Consider the following 22713-nt stretch of genomic DNA (forward strand, 5'->3'; position numbering starts at 1 on the left):
TGTTTGACGTCCACTACTGATTCCTGCGTGCTGAAAGCATATATATATATATATGTATATATGCGTGTGTGCGTCTGTCTGTGCGTATCTGCGTGCGTCTGTTTAGCGTCGTCTTCAGGTGTGATGCTGAATTTTCCCATAGTACGGGTGGGCGTGTGTCACATGCATGGTATGCGAGCGTTTCAATTTTTTTTTTTGGGGGGGAGGCGGATCGTTGTTTCGTGTGAAAGTGTTTGAGGGGAGGGAGGAGGAGGAGTTCCACCAACCCACCCACATCCGTTAGATCAAGCATCACACATGCAAAGATGACGGCCGCGGTATCACCACGTGCATGTTGGGATGTGCAGTCACAGACGAAAAGGGAGAAGACGAGAAAAAGTCGCGTCAAGTGCATGTGTTGGCCATCGAACCGTACGCCCCGCTGCCGCGAAGGGGGGAGGCCAAGAGAGGGTGAGAGAAGTATGAAGTAAAGGCAACACAGCAAAGGATGTGTAAGGGAAGGACGCAGTACAGTGGTGCCTGTGACCGCCGCATCCGAGTTGACGAACTCATCACTGGCAGGCTTCACTGGTGCTCCATCGTTTGTTTGTTTTTTGTTTTTGTTTAATGCGCGTCCCTTCATGCCTGCCAACGCGCCTTAATATGTCCGGCTGAGCGTGGCCCATCACTGGTAATCAGGCCACGGAGCAGCACACCATGCGCTGCGTGTGTGTCTCCATGCATAATGGGGGTTGGGCCATAATGTTCCCTTCTGTCTCTTGCACGGCTTTATCGGCGCAGCGCCACCGTAGAGAACTTGCGATCACAGCTGGCGATGCTCCGGCCCTGCCGACCCGCCTTGTAGGCAGCATCTACGATGGGCAAAAAGTCGTACAAGTCCTCAAAGGCGAAGAAGTTGATCTTGTTATTGTTGCCCGTCCCGACGTCGACTCGAATGTGGCGATTTCGGTAGAAGAACATGACAGCGAACGGGTCACGGTCGTGGCCCAGCTCGTATAGTTCGTTGAAGGCCGTCACCTCACGGGTGTCCACAAAGTATATGGTGCAGTACTTGCGCACCTTAGGCGCGAGTTCGCTAAGCAACGCGTCCATCTGACGCGTGCGCAGGTAGTGCTCGTCAACGTTGGCAGACAAGAGGGCGGCTGTCGCCGCCGACGTCACCGCACATGCGCTATTTCCATCCGCATCGTCGTGCCTGCGCTTGCGGGTAGGTAGCGCCGACGAAGACGAATTCGACGATCCTTCGGCCACTGTGGAGGTCGAAGTTGCGGTGCCACGCTTCACCTGTCGACTGTACTCCTCCGCTTCCACTGCGGCAGAAGTGTAGCTGCTAAATCGGATCAATACCAGCTTGTCTGCGGAGTCCAGCACAATGTGGCGGTCAACATCCCATGCACTCTTCAGAGTGATGATATTGGCCATTCCTCACAAAGTCTCAGGATGCGCTGCGCAACCGCGAGCACTAGCACTTTCTTAGCAGAAAACTGCTCAGGTATAGGGAGCAGATACCTCTCCTTGATTTCTGTTCATCCGGTGGTCGAGGTCGCTGCCAAGAGGCGGCAGCAGTGAAAGTGGCAGAAAGAAAACGCTCAGCGAATGCCAACAGATACGGTGATGGCCAGCAGCGAGGCGAGATCGAGGGCGCAAGCAGGTGAAGCAGCAGTCAAGTCGAGAGAAGCGATGTGAGTGCGATGGCGGGTTCGTCACTTCGACGACGTATGCCAGTGAGGAAAAGGCGAAGGGAGGAGGAAAACATGGGAAAAAGAGGAGAGAGGTGTCGATGCAGATTCACCGAGCAAGCAGCGACATGTGGGCGAGTCGGTTCATCCTCCCCTTTGAACTTGCCGCGTGATGCCCGCGTGCGGCGCCGGCACGAACACGAGCGGGAGCACAACAGGCGTTTTGCACGCATGTGTGCATCATGAGACAAGCAGTCGCTAAAAGAGAGAGAGAGAGCAGCGATAGACGTCTCCATCGACGACCGCTTGCAGCACACGGAGCACGTGTGCGGAACAGCACAGCGCGGTGCTGTTGTTGTCGGTTCGTTCTTTTCTTTGCTGCGGAATGGGTGTCCCCTACGAGCAAGTGAACTGTGCTGGCGAAAACTAATGGAGGACCGATTTGGGGCAATGATGTTCCTTTATCGGCTGCTGGAAGACAGAGAGCTGAGGCCCTCCCTCCCCTCCCCCTCCCCGATCTTCATCCTCCAGGTATCTACGAGGGCCAGTTCCATGGTTCACCGAAGGCTCGGGAGGAGGGGGAAGGGGGGGGAGGGCACCCGAAAGCAAAATGACAGGCCGTCGGCCAATATCAAGGTGGAGCGGAGCGGGGATGGGATGGGATGGAGGACGAAAGAAGCGCAAGACAGCTACATCAAACCTATTGACTAAAATGTAAGGAAGACAAAGAAGACAACGCTCTAGCCTCCCCGCTCTCTACCTCTTCACGGAAGGGGGACATCTCTCTCGCATCCCGAGGGACATGCCTCGCCGCTCCCGCGACCAGACCAAGCACGCCACGGAGCCATGGAACACAACCTTGGCAGCGGGTACTGTCACTCCTCTCCACAGCGCGAACACGATGCGCTCTACCGTAATCCACAGGTGCCCGGGCAGATCAGGCGATGCGCGGTTGCCTCGGTGTGCGGGGATTCGGTATTCCACGGAAGGGTCTGCGGAAGGGAGAAGCCATGGTAGATTTAGACGTCGTGCCCATAAAGCGATCCCTCGTCGGCGAGCAATGCACGGCAGGAGGGGCATTAGTGGCGCTTGAGGCAGCCGAAACAAAGCGGTGCGTTCCGGCAGGCTTCACCTCATACCAGCGCGCCACGCGGATGGAGATGTTGTACGTGTTGGCCTCATCCGGTTTGGGAAAAGCATTGTGTCGAGCAGCTGGCGCATAGAGACTGCTGCGCTGCATCTGATGGGGAAAGGCATGAGCGCCACCTCCGTGTTTCAAATCCGGAATGTGTCACTGCAGGCCGTATGAGCGGCGTCGGGACGCCGGCACTGTCTGCAGATGAGGGTTTTTTCGTTCCGGGTGGGGCTGTCATGACATTTGTGCATGACAGCACGCAGTTGTTGCACGTATGCGTGAGTGGGATGAGCCGTCCGAGTTTTCCACGCCATCCAGCTCAGCGCGTATGGTCGTCGACACACCGGGAAAGGTGAGCCTTCAGGGATATCCACGGAGGCCCTGGCGCGTTGCTCGTGCGCAGTGTTGCTGCGTGCGATGGCTTGTGGAAAAGCAGGGTGGACGTAGCGGCACAGCACTGTCCGGGTGTCTCCCTCGGATGCATCGCATAGGTTGTCTGCAGCCGCTCACTCTCGCGCAGGAAAGGCATCGCACATGATCTGTGTCGTCTACGTCTTCTAGAATCGGAATCTCAGGAGCCGCGCACCCCTTGGAGCGTGAGAGGGGCCTGGTCGGTCCCTCGCTCTTCGTTGCTTTCCTTCTCTGCCGTACAGCACCTTTACAGGGACGGCTTAGCTGCGGAGGCTAAAATGCTTTCCACGACGACCTGCACGAGCCACGCATGCTGCACGTCCAACGCAGCCGACTCAGCATCCACCATTTCTGCCGTGACTGACGTCCCCGAGGCCGCGGCACGGTCGGCACCGAGGCCACCGCCAAAGTCAGTGCGGCGTCCGCGCGTGCCTCGGCCTCGGTCGTAGTACCCATTTCTGGCACCAAACCCTACACCAACACCACGATTTGCGTAGCGGGAGTTGTATAGCTGATAGGAGCCCAGTCCGGCCCCGCTCCTCGGTGACGCGGATGTGGCTGTAACGTTCAGCTGCGAGCGAACATGCTGCCAGGTCCGGAACTCGGCGCATGGCTCAGCGCTGCCGACGGTCACCTCTTCTTCTCGGCGCTCACATTGACCTGACGCAGGGGACACGCCTTGAGTGGCCAGCCGGTAGCTGTGCGATACCTTCGGAGCCGTCGGCATCGTGGCATTGCCCGACGCCGACACAGCGGTGGCGGTTGAGGAGGCCCCAGAGGGTGATGCTACTAAAGTCGCGGTGCCGGTGAGCAGAGAAGAGCCGTCGGCGGCGGGGCCCGCTGCTGTCGTCATCGCGGCCGACGGTGTAGGCGCCGCGGTGGAAGGGGAGGCACCCGGAAGAAGGGGGTGGTCTACGGTGAGAACGGCCTTGGTGCCGACGATGCGCAGTGACTGCTGAAAGACGCCCCGATCACCGTTGTCTTCGTCAGTTGGGTGGCGAATGCCGCTCCCGCAGGTGGCGATATGGAGAGAGACACAGAGGTAGGATGGACTCGCTGATACGGCCCTGCCCGCTACAGACTCTTTTTCCTCGCCACTTTCCTTGGTGGTCTCTTCAATGCCATAGTACATCTCCGCCTGTACGCAGAGGGGCTGAAGGGTGTCGGGAGCACGGCGGTGCACACGACCAACCACCATATCAGGGCACGTCCAGTCGAGCAGGTGCAGCACGACCGCCACGGCGTCCCAGCCAAGACTATCCATGATGCCTAGCGACGCGACCGCCGCCGAGTCAATTGGAAGAGGACTTCCGTGGCCAATCACCACCATACATATGTGACGCACAGCGCCCACAACGCTCGCTGCCGCATCCACAGCGATGGAGGCTGGGGCAGGTGCCGAAGACTTATGCTTCGTCTCCGCCTTTGGCGTTGCCTCTGGCGGATTCAGCGTGGCCATTGCAGTACTGGTGGGTGTCACGGTAACGGAGCTCTTCTCAGCTGCGCATGACCTCTCATTCTCCATGCCGCCGCCACTTGACCCCTCCGCATCTTTGAGCGCGCCTCCAATGTGGGAATCCATGAAGTCGAATACCGAGAAGCCGCCATTGCTATCGACTGGCGGCGCTGCTGTTTTAGTTGAAACCGTCGTGAAGGCGCTACGACCACCCAACGCAGTCTTCGCGGGACTCGAGGCCGACGACGGCTTGCAATCCGTCTTGCCCGTGGCACGCCGCACGCCGAGGGACTTACGCAGTTGTGTCACAGCCGCGGCAGACCAACCGCGACGGCAACCGCCGCCGCGGTAGAGAAAGAGTCGCTTCATCTCCGGCTTGCCGCGCGTTACAGCCGCTGCAGCGGCTGCACAGGCTGCCAGCGTCTCTGCTGACAGCGCGCACTCCACGACAATTTGCTTATCGCGCTCAAGCAGCCACAGCAGCGCCGCCCGAACGCCAGCCTCGTCACAGTCTGCGCCGTAGTCAACTAAATAAATGACCTCCACATCATCCACCAGAGACTCCGCGGAGCTGTCAGTCGCCATAGGGGTAGAACTGAGGGACGCGGCACCCGAACGCGCAGACCAAGAGCCGGCGCCGGTCACCGCTGCTGAGGAAAGAAAAGGTGCTCTGACGCTGCTGCTGCTGCCGTTTCTGTCGGGTTCACAGCTCTGCCCGCTTGGCAACAGGCTAAAGAACCAACTCCACGCCGTCGCCATGACGCAGTCCTTCTTTTCTTGAGCGGGGACCGACGCGGCACTAGCGCTTGTCAGGATGGACGAGGTGACGACGGCGCTTGTCGCGCCAGTCTTCTTCGATTCATCCCTGGCACCGCCGCCCGCCACCGGGTCTGCCACGCTACCTGGAGCACAAACCCGCACGTCGACCAGGGGTTTGTCTGCCCCGGCCGCAGCGCTTTCATTGGACTGAGGAAGGCGATAAAACTGCACACATCGCAACGCAACGGCACAAGCCCTCTCTGCCGATGCCTTCCTCTCCGCGTCCCTAGCGGCTGCCGCGACGGCGGTGCCTCTTAAGGCGTTGCGGCTGTGAGTCGCCTTGGCGTCGTCGGTGCCGACGACGACGCTGATGCGGAGGCCGCCGGCGTGAACGGCCCACCACTGCTGAAACACAGTTGGACCTGTGCCGATGACGGCAACACGGGGCGTTTCAGAGCCTCGGTCAACGCCGCTGCTCACCTCATGCAGCAGCCCGCCACTTCCAATTCCGGGTCTGCCGATGCCGCTGCCTCTTCCGTAGCCCCCGTAGCCAGTGAGACCACCTCCGCCACGTGAATAGCCGGCCGAAAATTGGCTAGTGACACGCCCTGTGCCCCTGCCCCGGTAGGAAAACCCCGTCGAGGCGCCAGGCCCACCATTCCCCAGGCCGCCGGCGCTAAAGCCCGCCCAGCTCATGAATGAGAATGTGAAGAGAAGGAAAGAGACTAGGGTTATCGAGAGTATTAGCGTGTGTGTGTGTGTTGCCAAATCTATCAAAGATGCAGCACGGCCCAAGATCACCGCCGCGGCTCCGCGTGGTGGTGGCGGCGGCCTCGATTCGGCGGTGGTGCCTTCTGGATACGTCGCACACAAGCCCGACGCCCGCAGCGACAAAGCGAGGAGGAGTCCGCTGAAGCCGAAGCAGACGCGTCGCCGCGCTGCGCGTGTGCCGCTGTGCTTCCGAGCGCGCAAACCCGCGAGCCCCCGGGCAGCAGCTCCTGTGCACGCACTTTCCGGTTTGGACGTGTGCAGGTGCGTGCGGCGCGGGTGAGGGTGCGCTGACCGTCGCAAGTGTCCCCGTGTGCAGAGCACAGCAGAGGGGAGAAGGAGCGAACGAAGAAGTGGGAGCGATGGACCGCCGCGCCACGCCGCCTAAAACTCTGCTGACAGGTTCAAGGTCGGAGAAAGGGATGCGCCAGTGCGTGTGCATACCGTGGCATATGTGCAGGTCACCCTGGGAGCTGTCATGCAGTAGGTGCAGCTGTCGAGGGTAGGTGAGGAGAGATGCAGAGCAGGTTTGCGAGACGGAAAGGATGATCGCCGTTGGGCATTGCACCAGGAGAACGAGACGTCCAGTGCGATCAGGATGTGCGAGGGAAGAGAAAGTGCGAAGCACCCTCAAGCATCTGCGGAGGCGAGAAAGGAAGCGCCACGTGGATGGACTCACTTGCTCACTTTCTCGTCACCAAAGCCATCCGGAGGCGCCATGTGAAGCGGACACCAAGCGATGCGCTTGCCGTGATTGCTGAGCACACACCCACAGGCGCACGTGCTGGTATGCAGCCAAATACACCCAGCCCGATGAGGATGGGCATGCGAGTCGCGCACAAGAGCACATGGGCGCTTGCATGCCTTCACCTCCACACTGTGCCCTCTCGCCCTCCGTTGTTTTATTGCGGTGATGCAGTTGGTTGTTCGCATGTGCCTTCCTCCTTTCCTGTGAGTGTGCGGGAGGCGCCTTCTCTTTTTGTGCATGTGGCTGCAGTGTGGAGGTACGCAGGTGACGTTGCATGTGTATATGTGGATGAAAAACAAGCGGAGCGTACGCCAGTGCCCTCCCCCTCCTCCTCCTCCTCACCACCACCACCCCTCGCCTTTTCCTCTTCCGCTCCCCAACATGGGCGTGAACGTCGAGTCAGGGAGGGAGAAGGAGGGAGGAGGAACACCGCGCCAGGGATGTGACATAGAGACCAAAGAAGAAGTCTCAACGCAGAGAGAACCGTGTCGCCCATGAGAGCCGTAAGAAGGAAAAGAAGGGCAGAAGCGGGGGGAGGGGGGGGGCTCGAACGGCACCCACGAAAATGCCTGTTCGAGTGCGCGGCCGGTGAGGGGAGAACAGAGGCGGAGAGGAGGAAAGGGTGTGTCGGCGGACGAGGAAGAAGCGCGAGTATCTCAAAAAGTCGCTGATGCAGCCATGTCTGCTGAAAGACACACGTCGTCTTGTCGTTTGTCCACTATTGTGCTGCCGACTCTGGGCGCCACGCGCATCCATGCAGACGCGCGTCGACACCACTGCGCAGACATTACCCCTTCTCTCTCTCTACGCAGTAGGTGCAGCGTTGCGACCGATAAGGGCAGACTCAAGCATCTTGTCCATCACAGCCTGCGTCTTCCACGACACCGTCGCCCAGTAACGCGAGCTCTCCTCCTTCGCCTTGAGCCGCCGCGCGTCTCCCTCGCCGTCTGCGTAGAGGATTCTAGCTACGTCACCCCACAGCTCCGTGCATTGCGAATTGGGTGCGTCACCATTAACTGTGTGCTTCACCTCGGTGTGGAGGTTGTGCGACTCGCACACGTTGTCGTAGCTACTGTTGTGCACCTCGTAGTACACCGTCTCGGGCCGGCTCGTCATGGGCAGACACATGTCGTCTAGCTGCAGCATGCCCTCTGTCGTGGTGATGTGCAGAGTCTGCTCAAAGGCCGCTTCAAAGGAAACGAAAAAAGATACAAGAGCCACCTCGCCCCCGACCTCGAATGTCATGTCGCCTATGAAAGAGATGATGGCCCCCTTGTCGTTCTGCTTGAGAATGCGGCCCGTCACCTCGGTCGGCATCTGGAAGTCCATGAGGTGCAGAGCGTAGCGGATGCAGTACCAACCAAGATCGCCGAGGGCGCCGTGCGGCTCCAGCTCTGGATTAGTGCGAATGTTGTTTGCCAGGAAGGCCTCGTCACCACCCAGCGTAACGTTGGCGAAGATGTGCTTCACCGGCCCACCCATCTGCTTCACTGCCGCGCATATCTCCTTCACCCGCTTGCCGTGCGAGAGCATTGTGCCATCCATGTAAAGCAGATTCTGCTGGTCAAGCGCCTCGATCCATGAGCGCAGCATCTCAGCATCGGTGGCTGGCGGCTTCTCTCCAACCACGTGCTTCTTGTACTTAATGCACTCCCTCACCCAGTGGTCACGGGCTTTCACGGGAATGGCAATGTAAACGACATCCACATCTGCAGCAGACACAAGCTCCTCGTAGCTGCAAACCGCCGGCACAGCCGCCTCGTCGATCTTGAGCGCATCGCACACCCGCTTCACAAAGTTGCGCCCTCTATCGACATCGCGGCACCCGACGCGGGTGACCGACATGCCGTTCGCGCGAACGCCGGTCCAGGCGCGCCAGGCAATATTAGCCGCCCCGAGAAGGCCTACACGAGGAGCTGATGCACTCATGTTGTTTCGTGAATGTGCGTCCGGATCTGCGACCGAGTTCGCGTATGCATGTATGTGAATAAGTGAGCGTTTGCACAAGGACCTCCCGTGTCTGTCCAAGTAGACAGTGCGATATGCCGTGGTGTGTATCGGCCTTGCTGCTGTTGTGGTGATGTGTGCTCCGCCTTTTGTTTGGGGGGGAGGGAGGGGGAAGAGGCCTTGCTGTTGCGCTTCGAGAATCAGCTGCGCATGTTGGCGCTGCGTGTGTAGCAAGGGAGAAGGAGTAGAGAGGGGGATAGAATGTGGGCCACATAATCTTGCACGCGTGCGTGGGTGTTCTGTGCTCTTGTCCACACCCCAGAAGGAAGTATGGCACAAAGACTCACACAAACACAAGACACAATAAGGAACCTAGGCGCAGAAAGGAGTGTAAGAGGCGAGGCGAGGCAACACGACAAGCGTCGAGTGAAAGCTGTGAAAGACACCGGTGACCCTCACGGTAGCCTTGCCCTCTGCGTATCGCCCCCTCACCTTCACCACCGCGAATGTAATGTACGCGTCGACCGTTAACGCGCGCTCACACGCGGTGTGCAAGTGAGCTCCCTCGTACTTACACACACAGAGAGAGAAAAAAGATGATCCGCGTGCTCATCGGTGGGGTGGCCATGGTGATTGGGATACATGTTGAGGAGGCTGCTGCAGATGACTATCCTATCCCTCCCCCACCCCACCCTCACCTCAAACCTTCGGTGTTCTCCACACACGAGCGCACGTGAATACGGCGGAACGTCCCAGCACATACCCACAGAGGTGCGCGCCCAGAGGGTTGATCGCAGCGGTCGTCGACTGTCGCCGTCACCGCTTCCCACCAAAGAGAGGGAGGCATCTGTGCTGATCTTCAAAAAAATTAGATGCCGAAACACAGGCGGACGCCGCTGCCGTCGCAGAGCACCACGGGGAGAGGCGCAGAGGCGTACACGCCAACAAGACGCACATCTCTATGCACCCGCCCTACACAAGACAACCGTGGAGCACTCTTTTCACCGGAAAGGACACCCCTCCCCACCCGCCCAACCGCGACGAAGGCAAAACAGGGCAGAGGAGAGAGCACAAGCGGCTCAGCCGATCCGAAGTGGGAGAGGGAGAGGAAGGCGGGCAAAAACACGACAACGCGAGGAAACGCTGTCGGGTCCACGTGGAGCGCAACGCCACTACCACCGCAACGCCGCAGCATTGAATCCCTCACGAACTTTTTTGCCATGCATGTCGCCCCCACCTCCCTCCGCCCTCTCTGTACTTCTTCCATCGGCGTCAACGAGTCCGTCACGATCCACCTCCAGCAGAGTCCTCCGGACTCGAAGAGAAGCGACAACTCGAAAAACAAATCTCACGTATACAAACCTCTAAGCAGCATACACACACATAAAAACGTACGCACATGCATGCGTTATCGTCCACCCGGCATCTCCACTGTCCCCAACACTGTCCGTGAGCCTCCTCTCTCGGCTCAACTCCTTTCCGCTTCACGTGCTGCTCCGGCGCTGACGTCTCTGTCTTTCTCTCTCTCTCTCTCTCTCCCCACACACACAACACGGCCTCACCTTTGATTCACGCGTGGCTCTCTCCGCCAGCGCGTGCACATCAGGAAAGGCGAGGGGGAGGGGGAGGTGCAGCGGTGACAGGGAAGCGCGGAAGAACGTGAAGGAGTGCCGCGGGGGACACCAAGAAAACACCCTTCTATGATGCGAGTGCGCCTTTGAAACTTGAAAAAGGCATCGCACGAACACGAAAAATGAAGACGGCCCATCACTAGCGGACCCATACCACACACACCGACCGAAGGAAAAAGACGAACGTGCGCGCTAGCCTCATCACGAAAAAAAAACACGCACACGCACACGCACGCCGACGACGAAACACACACATACACAACGTCAACGCATCCCGCGTGTCAAGCAGGTCCTGTTCCACGAAAAAAAGAAAATAGAGGGGAGGAGTCCACGGCCCAGCTTTCACAGGAAACGGTAGGGAGAAGATAATAAGAACAGGGGGGCGGGGGGCGGGGCACTGGAAGTCGACAACCACGACGTGCCCCCTCCCTCAAAGAGGCTTCGCGCACGAAGCATAAACAGCAGCAAGAAGATCGGCGCCACGCTACGGAGAGCAAGGAATTTTAGAAACACACGCTTGGAATGGCGAAGAGGATGCCGACATCCAGCCACAACATACGTGCGCGCACCCTCCTAAGCCCGACGGAACGCCTTCTTCTGCTGCTTCATCTTGCGCGACGCCGACGTCACGCTTCCGACGGCGGCGGCGGATTGCGGCGGCTCTGGCGCGAAGGGCACTTCAGCTGCCGGAGCAGCCTGGTAGCGTGAGGCGCACCGCGCAGCAAACGCGGCCTCACGCTCCATGGCTTCGCGCATCGGCACCTCTAAGCGGCCGAGGCGCTTGTACGCTGACCACCAATCGGATTGGCTGCCAAGCTTCTCGGGGTCGAAGGCGGCCCAGCGCGCCTCGCATTCGCCACTGTGGAACTTGAGTGGGCACTTGCGACTTGCCTCCGTCCACGCGTCAAGCATCTCCGCCATAGCCGGCCGAGGCAGATTCCTGGCGTTGCGGAAGTGGTAGGCCACACGGTAGGCGCACAGCCCCAGGCCGATCCACGTGCGCCACTCTCCCACCTCTACCTCCGTCGCCTGCCGCAGCCATCGAGACGCGCTCTCGATTGCCTCCTTCTCCGTCAGTGGCAGCAGCACCTGCGGCGGCCGGAGAGCACCTTCGCTGCCGTCGCCGCACGCTCCCTTGCTGCCGCCGTACGCGGGCATGTTGCTCTGCCGCGGTGCCTCGAAGGTAAGCACGCGCGAGAACGTAGACGGGTCGCGCACGCAGATGGAGTGTAGCGCCGCCTGCTCGTCGCTCACCTTCCCGCCCGGGAAGCCAATGTTCCACTTGGACTCGTCGAAGACGATGATGGCGCTCGTGCGGTTCTCCTTCATGCAGCTGAACATGCGTAGCATGCCGTTCGGCCGATAAATCTGTAGGTCGACATTCGGGAGTCGATCCTGAAAACGGAAGAGGAATCCGTGGAGGGAGTAGAAGTCTGCGAAGGCCGCATCCTTCAGCCGTGTGTGCACGTGAAAGGACGCCTTCTTCAGGTTCGGTGACTGCAGCACAACCTGTGTCTCGATCTCCTCGCCAATCTTCTCAATCTCCTCCTTCAGCGGAGTCAGCACGTCATCTAGCACCTTGCGCTGATAGACGCGAATCTTCGACATTGTCCAATACTCCTGCGGCACCTGAGCGTCGATATCCATCACAATGTCGATCGGCGTTCCGGCGCGGCCAAAGACGGCATGCACAGTGCGGATCGTATCCGGCATCGACACAATCGCCGAGCTTGCCACGGACAGCGGCGTACCAGGCCATGCAAAGAACTGGCACCCGCCGGACGGGAGACGCCGGGCGAACATGGCATCCGACGAGCTGCATAGCGCGCCGACCTCATCAATGCGGTAGCCCTTCACCATCGCCGTCTTCCGCGATGACGATGAACCGTTGCTGGTGGCGTCATCCATGGCGTCGCTCCCCCCGGTGGCGTCCGTCTCTGCCTCGGCTGATGCGGCATTGTACCTGCTGCTGGTGACCTTCTCACTCGCCGCGTCATGATGGTAGTGGTGCTCATGAGCCTCCTCAGTCTCCTGGATCGCGGGGTGGCGGTCATGTGTGTGCTCGTGGTACTGCTCCTGGGCAGTGGCCATCTCTTCGCTGTGTTTCTCCGTAACAACCTGCGGTTGCTCCTCGATGGAACCTTCCGGATGCTTTCGAATCGCGTTCAGCATCGCCAGGCCACGACGCGGCGGCTGGGCACCCGTGGCAGCTGCAAAAGCGGGCTCGCTGGGCGCTGCCGGTGCGGCCGTCTGAGAGACTGCTTCAGCTGCTGCGCGGTGCACAGCCTCGCCGGTGGCGACTCCGGCGCTCGCCTTCTTGCGCTTTATGATGCGGCGAATGATTTTCTTTTTGGGCATTGGCGGCGCCGCGCCCGATGGCGGAGCCGATGTCGATGGAGGTGCGACGAGAGATGCAGAGCGGGTCAACGAAGCCTGTGGCGCCGCTACGGCTGGCGCAGCCGCCGGTGGCGTCATCGTAGAAGCTTGGTGGGGCTGAGGCAGTGCTTGGGGACGCGAGGCGACCGCGGCCGCGCCTGCGGAAGCATTCGTGGCTCGCTTCTGGCCCACGTTGAATGCTCCCTTGAAGAGTCGAGCAGACGTAAGACGCTGCATTGCTGCTGCCTGTCTTTTTCTTTTCGTACTTTTCCTCTATGGCGCTGTGCGTACGGTTGCGGCGATGGGGTTGGTCCTCAGCGTGCTGCGTTCTGTGTGAGACGCACTCCGTCCTATCTTCAGCACGGGTGCTGCGAAGAGAGAAAGAGAGGTGGAGTCGCAGACACAAGAGAACGACGTCGCACGCACGTCGTGGGTAGATGCTTGTATGGATGTTTGTTTGCACGTGTGTATGGGAGGGAGGGGGTGGGGTGTCTATGCGGAGGAACGTGCAGTCGTGGCTTGGTCACTTGCTGAACGTGTCTGTCAAACAGTTTCCTGCCTGTGAATGATGCTGTTAGCGCCGCCGCGTCGCTTCTCACGTGTTCTGCCCTCTTTTGAAAGGCCCTCGTGCCATGCCGATTGGCGCGCACCTGATGTAAGGAAGCGGAGAGAGATGGGGGGCGGTGAGGCACCAGCAAGCACACCGCGCGGTATAGGATGAGAAACCAACGTGCACTTTGAGTCGAGCACGTGCAGTTTGGTGGCGTAGGGAGGTCAGATCTCGACGGGTGCGAACGGCGAACCTCTTTCACGGATGTTGGCGGCGCTGCTTTTAGTTTCGTGCAAATCTCGCAGACTCCCGCGCGCTCACACCAATTTGAAGAGTCCCTCAGCTCTCGCGTTGAGTCGGGGTTTCGCTCTTCACGCTTAGCGAAATCGGGGTGTTGGTCTTGCTGCAGCCCAACCCCGTGGAGAGATATTAGTGGCCGAGAATGAAAGATGAGTGCGCCTGTTGCTGTGTAGGAGAAACAGGAAAGCAAAGAGAAAACCCGAAACAGGATGAGCATGAAGGAGAGTCACCAACTACAACGGCAGATGCGGTGTCTCTCTCGCCGCCAGGACACAGGGAAGGAGGGAGATGCACAGCGGTTCGCAAAGGCTGGTGAGGCAACAATGCCGTGGAGGACCTCTAACAACCATGGCGCACTAAAACGATGAACACAGCAGCTCCGGTCACCATACACGTACGTGCACGTGAAATGGCAGGCAACGTCGAACACCATTCTTTCCCGGGGAAGGGTTAGAGGGCCGCTGCCCCCCTATTCCTTGTCTTGACCTCAAGTAACCGTGCGCCTGCGATCCTCACTCCGCACAGCCACCCGCTCGTGTGAGTGCGCCTGTGCGCGTGTGCTTCGGTGCAGAAGGGACATCGCATCTCCCGTAGATGTGTGCGGGTGCGTTCTTGGCGCGTTCACATTTCGCTCACTGCGGGGCACTTCACTGATAACTTTTGCCGTGTTGCGATGTGTCAAGCGACATGCCCGTCGGAGAGAGCCAACAAAGCAAGCAGCCGACGACATTTTTTTGTTTGTTTCGCGTGCCCATGCGACCAGAAACAAGTCAACGAATATACGTATGCGACCACAGTCTACCCAACACTGTGGCGCCACGGATACCATCCGCGTCACCCAGGACAAGCCGTCCGCCTCCCTAGATCGCGCCATGCGTCGGACGGGCTCGTCTCGTCCTTCCGCATCTCTTCGGCGCGCGCGCTGCGCGATCGGCCCCGGGCGGGGACCTCGCGTGCACTGCGCGCCGCCATCCAAGCGGGCCGCGCCCAGAGCCCTGCTCGAGCGGCGCCAGCGGCGGCGTCTGTCGGGCGGGTAGCAGAGGCTGTTCCGGGCGCATGCCGGACGAACCCAAGGAGGAAGTCGGCCAGCTTCAGGCCACAGACCGCGGAGACCCTGCGCTCTGCTTGTGTGCCATGCTGCTCCCTCTGAATCGCTTCAAGCCGCGGCGTTCCACAAGATGGTGTGGACACTTCGTACGTTGGCGTCTGGGGGACCCGATGGTGTGCGTCAGCGTCTTCTCGCCATGCTCCCGACACCGGTGCCGCATCAGCCCACACGGTCGGACGCAGGAGATGCTGCATACTTCGCATACATGCACTGGGGGGCTGATTGGTGCGGGTCTCCTCGCGCCTCGCTCGTCGGTCACTCTTGCACCCCTCAGCTCTGGGCGCTTCGCTTCGATGCAGCACACCGGGCCAGCTGGGCGTGGCAGCGCCTGCGCACCGTGCTCGCATTCTCGGGCCATAGGACCTATTTACAGGACGGCGTGGTTATCTGGAGGTCCCGCCGTCTTCACCTTCCACTTCCGCCCATGTCACAGAAGGGGGAAGGGGCAGCCGTGCACCCCCGATAGGGGAAGCCCGTGCAGCACGCGTGAGATGTGCGTAACCAGGTCACTGCGCTGAAGACCATAGCGTGAAGCGACCTGTGCCCTGAGCGTGGAGCGATTCGCGAATCCCGCGTGGCATACCGACCACAATGCCGGGTCGGATGCGCTCATAGCAAGCACAGGCGGAGACAGAGGCTCTGGCAAAGGTGGAGGTACCACAGTGCTAGCGGAACAGCAGGCAGCACACCATCTGCACGCCGTCTTGTCACCGCCAGCTACCCGACGCTGCATGAATGCAAAGTATGGACCGGTGTCCTCGCCGCACTGTGCGAAGCACCAAAGGGCCTCAGCGTAAATTGAAAAATGAAAATAAAAAATGACAATGAAAATGAAAAGGCATAAAATATATATGTACGGAACGTGAAAGATTCTAGGAGTGCTGGCGCGCTCTCCGCTCACTTACATCTCTCTCCCCTCCTTCACTCCGCCCACCAAACCCTCGCCCGTCGACCTCCCAATGCAGACACCGCGTCTTTTGGGCACTTCGCTTGACTATCGTACTCGCCCTCTCACCGTCCTTTCAGGTGGCGCGTAAGGCTTGTTGCACTCGTGTATCATCTTTTTTTTTTTGCTCTTCCCACTTTGGTGCCTCCGTGAGTGCGTGCGTGCGTCTGTAATGTCGGCGAAGGAAGGGAAGTGGAAAGGTGGGTGCAGGAGACGAAGAGCAGAGGCATGCTCGCATATAAGCAAGTATATATATATATATACATATAGTTGTATCGATGACAAAGGCGAGAGAGGGCTTCCATGACAAGCTCAAACATAAATGTTGCGAAGTAGGGACGAGGTGGGGAAGGAGAGGCGGACGGCGTACCGGGGAGGCACGTGTCCACTTTTTGCTGTTTTCCGAATGAGCGCTGCAGCGAGCGGTGAAAATGGGAACAGAGCAGGACGGCCGTGAAGCGTCCACACACACGCTTTCCTCTTCCCAATCACCCTGCCCGTGTATCCATTAGGTGGCACCAAGACTCTCCTCACGCCAGCACCCGTGCAGAACACACCAGCGGAAACGAACCGGACAGACGCACACGCGAGATTCACTTAAAAGCAAGCGGGCAACACAGGAAGAGCGCAAGCACACGTGGTGTCAGCACCTCCGTGATCTTCCTCAGCCGATTCCTCTCTCTCCCTCGCTGACAGTGTCCGACTGGCAGCGCTTCTCTCGCCCACGCACATGTGTTAGCATACAGTGCGTTCCCTTGTCCGTACATTGCTCGCAAAGGCCATGGAAAGGGGGAAGGGCAGGCGAGAGAGTGACAGATGCAGCAGTGACGACGAAGGAGACCCGTATGACACGTCGCCTCCCTCGTCTGTGCGTGTGCGCCTCGGGCACTTTCGCGGTTCGCGTTCGGTGGGTCCCTTTTCGTTTTCTCGGGGCGTAGAGGTGAGGCATCTCAGATGTTCTGCAGCACCGCCGACACAGCCGTCTTGTCATCACCGCCCATGTTCAGCGTCGCGCCGAGGGCCGGGATCTTCTTCATCTGGTACGCCCCACACTGCCCCTTCATCTGCCGGTAGACCTCCATGACTTGCTTGATGCCGGTGGCGCCGACCGGGTGGCCAAAGGAAAGGAGACCGCCGCCGGTGTTAACCGGGATGCGGCCCTCAAGCGTCGTTTCACCGTTGCGAATGAGGTCCTTCGCGTGGCCGTACTCGGCAATCCCGAGCGCCTCGTACATGAGCATCTCGGCAATCGTGAAGCAGTCGTGCACCTCCGCGACGTTGAGGTCCGACGGCTTTACGTTTGCCATCGACAGCGCCTTCTGCGCTGCCTGGCGGGAGGTGAACATGCAGCACGCATCATCGGGGTCCTCGTAAAGATTGCTCACGGCACAAGCGATCGACTTGATCTCGACGAGGCGGCTGTCGTTCGGGCTAAGGCCCATCTTCTTGAGGCCCTCCTCGTTGGCCAACACGACGCCGGCACCGCCGTCGCTCACCTGCGAGCAGTCCGTCATGCGCAGGTACTCTTTGTAAGTCTCGTTGCCGAGAAACTTCACGTTGCTCGGGTCCTCGCCGTTGCACTGCTCAAACGATAGCTTGCGGGTGTGCATGTGGGCGAGAGGGTTTCTGTTGCCGTTGGCGTACGCCTTGGCCGCCACGCGCGCCGTGTCCTCCATTGTGAAATGGTTGTGTTCGGCAATGTACTTCATGCGCTTGGCGAACAAGCACGGGAATGTGAAGTCGTCCAGCTTGCGCTGACGCTGGTAGTCCGCGGCACGGGCGAGGTAGTCGCCACCAACGCGCGCGGTGGCCGTCGTTTGCACTTCGACACCAACGGCGAGGGCAATGTCGGCCGAGCCGGCCTTGAGGGCGTTCGTCGCCGATACGACGGCGAGACCGCCAGACGCGCACGCTCCCTCGACACGCATGGCGGGCTTGTACATTAGCGGGTTTTTCGCACCGGCTTGACCATAAGTGAGGCTGCCGATCGCCGCTGGGCCGAGGTGGCCCTGGCTCGAAAAGAGCTCGCCGAGGAAGTTGCCGACAACCACTTGGTCTACAATGTCCTCCTTGCCGTTGAGGCCGGTGTTCTCTATCGTGTGCTGCACCGTCGTGGCAAGGATCTCCTCAAGCGTCATGTTTTGCTTCTTGCCAAAGTCTGGATGCTTCTTGTCAATGAAAAGCTTGCTGCCCTTGCCCACGAACGGGGTGATGTGGCCGCCCATGATGAACACGCGGGACACCGCCTGCAGGTGCGTCAAGCTAGAGCGGAACATATTGTTTCTCCCTTTTATGTGTGGTTGTGTGAAGGCGTTGCTGGTCTTGCTTGTGAAAAAAAAACACTTTTTTAGGGAAGATGGGGAGGAGGGAAGGAAGGCGGGGCGATGGAGAGCTGTCGAGCGTGAAGCCGCGGCGTGGCCACTGAAAAAGTCGAGTAGAGAGGCGACAACAAACGCAAAAATGGTGAACTATAGCACACACTACGCAACAAAAAAAAGAGAAAACACTAGGCAAAGAAGGAGAGCTAAATGATGGTACGGATAGGCGACAACTTCCAGCCGCGCAAAGGAAGGAGAAGAGTCGATGCGCAGGATTCGAAGACGGGTTGTCAGGGCAATGCGATACATGTGCGGGTGTTCCATCGTCATGCCCGCGCGCGAATCGATGAGACACACGCGCACGATATTGTGGGGAAAGCGGGGAGATTCGAGGGAGGAGAGAGGAGGATGTATGTCTGGGAAGGGAGGGCAGTCCGAGCGTATGCGCATCTGCGCGTGAGCACACTCGCATCATGCAGCAGAGTCTGCTAGAGCATTCAGCGACACCGCTTTCAGCGCACGATAAGGCAGCACCGGTCCCCATCATCACGGCCACCCTCAGAATACCGAAGAAGAATTGTGAAGAGCGGCATGTCCTCGGCATGCCGCTCTTCACAGCAGTCCACTAAAAGCTACGGGCCAACGACCCCATCGTCGGCCTCTCGCGCTCCTTCCTACGGTCGCGCCTGCACCGCGGGCTGGAGAAAGAGAAACCCAGAGGCTGCCTAGACGAAGCGCGACAAAAGACGAGAGGGGCAGGGCCGCCGCGAAGCGTGCGCGCAATCCGACCGTGTGGAGGGGAGGGGAGGGGGCGAAGACTAGCCGACGAGGCGGTCTCTCGAATTCCGCGTTGGTTTGACGCATCGGCGGTTTGCGCCTGCGAGGGAGCCCATTCCGTCATACGAGTCCGAGGCAAAGGCAAAGCAAGGGAAGCACACGGGAACAGTGGCACGCCTACACGTTCCTCAACGGACCACTACACACACAGAGAGAGAGAGAGAACAGCACGAAGCGGGGAGGGGGAGGGGAGGGGGGCACCGGTAAAGTCACCCCTACTCGTTCGCCTCAGCCACCCTCCCTGACTCTCGATGGCCTGTGAGAGGTGAGCAGAGGGACGGGAGGAGGGGAAGAGGAGGGAGGGGGAGGGGACAATATCCTCCGTAGAAAAAGAGAGAAAGAGAGCAGAGAAGACGGCCAGAGAGGATGGGGGTGGGAAACGTTGTCGGACGCTGGCCTCAGTGCTGTGCGGTCGGCCCCTCTCGCACGCGTGTGAGTGTGTATGCGAGGGTTCCGCCTAGCGCGTTCCCTCCCAGTTGTTCTTGGACATCCACGGCGCGCCAATGTAGTAGTGGCGGTAGCGGATGTAGGTGTCGGAGGTGGGGTAGTCTAGGGTGCTGGGCTTGAAGATCTTGCGCAGCTCATCGACCTTCTCCTTCGGGTAGTGCTGCTCAAGGCAGTCGAAGTGGGCCTCGATCTTATACTCGCAGCTGCCGCCCTGTGCAAGACAGAAATCGCGGGCCCAGCGCGTCTCGGGGCACGGCAGGCGTGGATGCTGATCAGAGCACGGCAGCGGCACCCCGTGCTTGGGGTACTCCGACAGGATCTTCGGAAATGTCTTCCACGTATCGAGGCCCATGATTGTTATTGGTTGCTAGGGGAGATGCAAGTCGCTTTTTGGAAAGGTGCTACGACGATACAACGAGATTCCGCTACGTGGGAGTGGCGTCTCTGGTGTCCTGTGGCGGCAATCGAGGACGGCTCTGACGGGAATACAATCTAAAAAGAAAAACAGGTGACGGCTGGTGTGCCTTAGTCACCTTTCCCCTTCCTCTTTTTCGCTAACGCTACTGCTACGGAGCTACTTGTACGACAGTGGATGATTAGCCACTGCTCAAGGTGCTTTGGTAAGCTGTTATCCTATAGAAAGAAGCGCGTGTCAGCGTGCGAGTGAGCTAGTGCGCTGTGATGAAGGGCGGTGGATGTTCCTCCTTCGCAAGAGCAACGCCGGAGAGGGAGCGAAGTGCACGTAAACGGCAAGAAATGGGCGGCTGGTAAAACAAGGCGAGGGGCACCGCCAGTGAACACGCAGGCGTACACGTACGCGGGGCACGGTAAAGATGCAGAGAGACTCGAGCACTTCTTTCCCCGCCATCGCGTGGTGGCCATCAGCGAGCCTGCACCGTGTATGCAATGGTGCCGCCACAGGTGAGCTGGAGACGAGTGGGACGGTGAATGCAAGACCGCATAAAGCCTGCTGCACAACGGTGCGGTTCTAGCACGTCGAACAGCCCTTAAGCAAGGCTTGAACTCAGGGAGGCGGAACGATCCACACTTCTTGATCTCTCATCGTACCGAAACCGCTCCACTGGCAAGCTCGTACTCAACACAGATGCCTATGTTCCTCGTTTTTCTCTCTGTTTTTCGTGCTGCTGCTGTCACCGCGCTTCTTCTCGCTAGTTGCAGCGCTGGAGAATGAGGGAGAGAGAAATGGATTTCAGTCCGTCTTCAGCTCGCGTGCTCACGCACAGAGAAAGAGAAGCGAACCGAAACGGAGGAATGAACACACAGAAACGCAAAAGAGGCACAAAGACGAGCATGCCGTCCTCGTGGGATGGATGCCGCCGAAAATGCAATCCCGCCACCTGCTTACGTGCAAAACCCGCCTCGTCACACACGCAGACACGCACACGCACACATACATATACACACATATATATATACATATACATATACACCGTGTTTGTGCACAGGATTCGTTCCGTGAACAGCAATCACACGCACCGACAAAATATGGCGCACACACACACACATACACACACATATATATATACATATGAAAATGTAGAAGTCGTCCCGCTTCTTTTTCGCTGTTGTTGTCGTTGCTGCGGGCTTGTTCACCCGCCACGGCGTCCAGAGAGCAAGGATGCAAAGATGGCAAATATAGCGAGGCTGGTGTCTTGTAAGCGATGTGCTTAGAAAAGGGCGCGTGGGATGGAAGTGGGGGAGGGGGCACGGGAATCCGCGTGACATGAATGGCAACGCATCAAATTGGGCGTAAGGTGTAGCCGACACGCCTGTGTGCGATCGCGTGCCTGACGGGGTGGTGGTGGACAGCGATGGAGGAAGAAGGAAAGGAAAGGGAGGGCAGGGCAGGGAAGAGATGGAGATGGAAATGGAAAACAACAAATGGAGAAACGAAACACGAACAAGATAAAAGGGGGAAATATAGAGAGAGAGAGAGCAAAACAAAGAAACGACGTCGAAAATGAAAGAAAAAGAGAGACTCTCACACAATCATATACACGTAACGGCGAGGTTGTAAGACACACGTCAACGCTCGTCGACGAACAATATCAGTCACCGCCACCGCCACAACAAGCAAGAATAGGCGCATCCGCAGCGCATATCCTCAAAGACACACGCACACACACACACAAACAAAAGGAACAAATAATACATAGCGAACAGGAAAGGGAAGAAGAGTGTGAGGGGCTTGGAGGAAAGGGAGGAGGGGCAAGGGACAATGAATGACAGAGTAAGGAAGAAACAAGAAAAAAAGAGAGAACACGCGTGTTTTTAGGTGTGTCGGTGTGTGCATTTTAAGAGTGAAAACAGATGTGCTCATCAATCGAGAAGGAACTGAGAGAGTGTGAGTGAAAGAGGTCGAGGAAGTACACAGATATGTCCATATATGTGTATCTATACCTATACGCATACATGTATGTATATATATATCCATACCCATAGACAAGCATAGAGTTCAGCAAGACCCGGCAATGAAAGAAAAAGAAGACGAAGAAAAACAAATACCGGAAGGAGAGTGTATGTATGTATGTATGCAGGTATGTGCGTGTGTGTGTGTGTGTGTGTGTGTAGGGAGAGAGGGAGGGAAGGGGAGAGTACGGAGAAGAAACAAGCGCACGAGGGAGCAGAAGCAGCACTAGGCAGACAGGGACGCGAGCAACAGACAAGGGTGTATCCAAACGAAGAAAAAAACGCGAAGAAACATGGAAGCACAAAACGCAGCGATACGGAAAACAAGAACAAAATCAATAAAAAAGGAAAGAAAAAAGAGAGCAAGGGAGACAGGGAAGTATTCCATCAGAAGTGAGAGAGAGCAACAGCGAAAACAGAGATAATTCGTTCTAAATCCTACGCTTCGTGTGTTTCGGCTGCTCCCTTTCATCATCGACTCCACTACGATGAGTTAGCGCTGGATGTTGCGCACACGTGTGCTAACGTTTCCCGCTTGTGGCTTTCGGCTCTTGACGAAGTTCTGCCTTTTTACTCGCTGTGTCACGCCTGTAACTGCTCTGCCGCTCCTTTCTAGTGAAGGAATTCGCCTTCCTTTCACTTTCTTGTGCCACCGTTCCCGAAAAAAAAGTCGGCGAGTTTGAGCAAGGTGATGTGCGTCGACCTTGGTTTTTCTTTGCGCCTCCAAGTGTCTCCTCTGCCACAATCAACTCAGCAACGTATACGCATACAACCTCAGCTCACCTACCCTTGTTACGTGACGGCTATGTCAAGGGCGCCGGGCCAACCAACACCGGTGGAAGCCGTTCCACAAACTGCACGCAGCGC

General features: G+C 58.4%; 6 protein-coding genes across 6 annotated transcripts; all 6 read right to left on the bottom strand.

Moving 5' to 3' along the window:
* Positions 1 to 768: 768 nt before the first annotated feature.
* On the bottom strand, positions 769 to 1422 carry LMJF_23_0650 (putative spliceosomal U5 snRNP-specific protein; the record flags this gene model as incomplete). The annotated part of the gene is made up of 1 exon (XM_001683348.1): positions 769 to 1422. The coding sequence occupies one exon, from the start codon at positions 1420 to 1422 to the stop codon at positions 769 to 771; it is 654 nt and encodes a 217-aa protein (XP_001683400.1).
* A 2050-nt stretch (positions 1423 to 3472) lies between these two features.
* On the bottom strand, positions 3473 to 6136 carry LMJF_23_0660 (hypothetical protein; the record flags this gene model as incomplete). The annotated part of the gene is made up of 1 exon (XM_001683349.1): positions 3473 to 6136. The coding sequence occupies one exon, from the start codon at positions 6134 to 6136 to the stop codon at positions 3473 to 3475; it is 2664 nt and encodes an 887-aa protein (XP_001683401.1).
* Positions 6137 to 7760: 1624 nt separating this feature from the next.
* LMJF_23_0670 (oxidoreductase-like protein) lies at positions 7761 to 8885 on the bottom strand (the record flags this gene model as incomplete). The annotated part of the gene is made up of 1 exon (XM_001683350.1): positions 7761 to 8885. One exon carries the CDS (start codon positions 8883 to 8885, stop codon positions 7761 to 7763), a length of 1125 nt encoding a protein of 374 aa, XP_001683402.1.
* Positions 8886 to 11107: 2222 nt separating this feature from the next.
* On the bottom strand, positions 11108 to 12706 carry PRI1 (putative mitochondrial DNA primase; the record flags this gene model as incomplete). The annotated part of the gene is made up of 1 exon (XM_001683351.1): positions 11108 to 12706. The coding sequence occupies one exon, from the start codon at positions 12704 to 12706 to the stop codon at positions 11108 to 11110; it is 1599 nt and encodes a 532-aa protein (XP_001683403.1).
* A 4058-nt stretch (positions 12707 to 16764) lies between these two features.
* On the bottom strand, positions 16765 to 18090 carry LMJF_23_0690 (putative 3-ketoacyl-CoA thiolase; the record flags this gene model as incomplete). The annotated part of the gene is made up of 1 exon (XM_001683352.1): positions 16765 to 18090. One exon carries the CDS (start codon positions 18088 to 18090, stop codon positions 16765 to 16767), a length of 1326 nt encoding a protein of 441 aa, XP_001683404.1.
* A 1336-nt stretch (positions 18091 to 19426) lies between these two features.
* On the bottom strand, positions 19427 to 19768 carry LMJF_23_0700 (conserved hypothetical protein; the record flags this gene model as incomplete). The annotated part of the gene is made up of 1 exon (XM_001683353.1): positions 19427 to 19768. The coding sequence occupies one exon, from the start codon at positions 19766 to 19768 to the stop codon at positions 19427 to 19429; it is 342 nt and encodes a 113-aa protein (XP_001683405.1).
* Positions 19769 to 22713: the final 2945 nt, after the last annotated feature.

The sequence above is a fragment of the Leishmania major genome, chromosome 23 (genome assembly GCF_000002725.2).
Source record: "Leishmania major strain Friedlin complete genome, chromosome 23".
Lineage (NCBI taxonomy): Eukaryota > Euglenozoa > Kinetoplastea > Trypanosomatida > Trypanosomatidae > Leishmania > Leishmania major.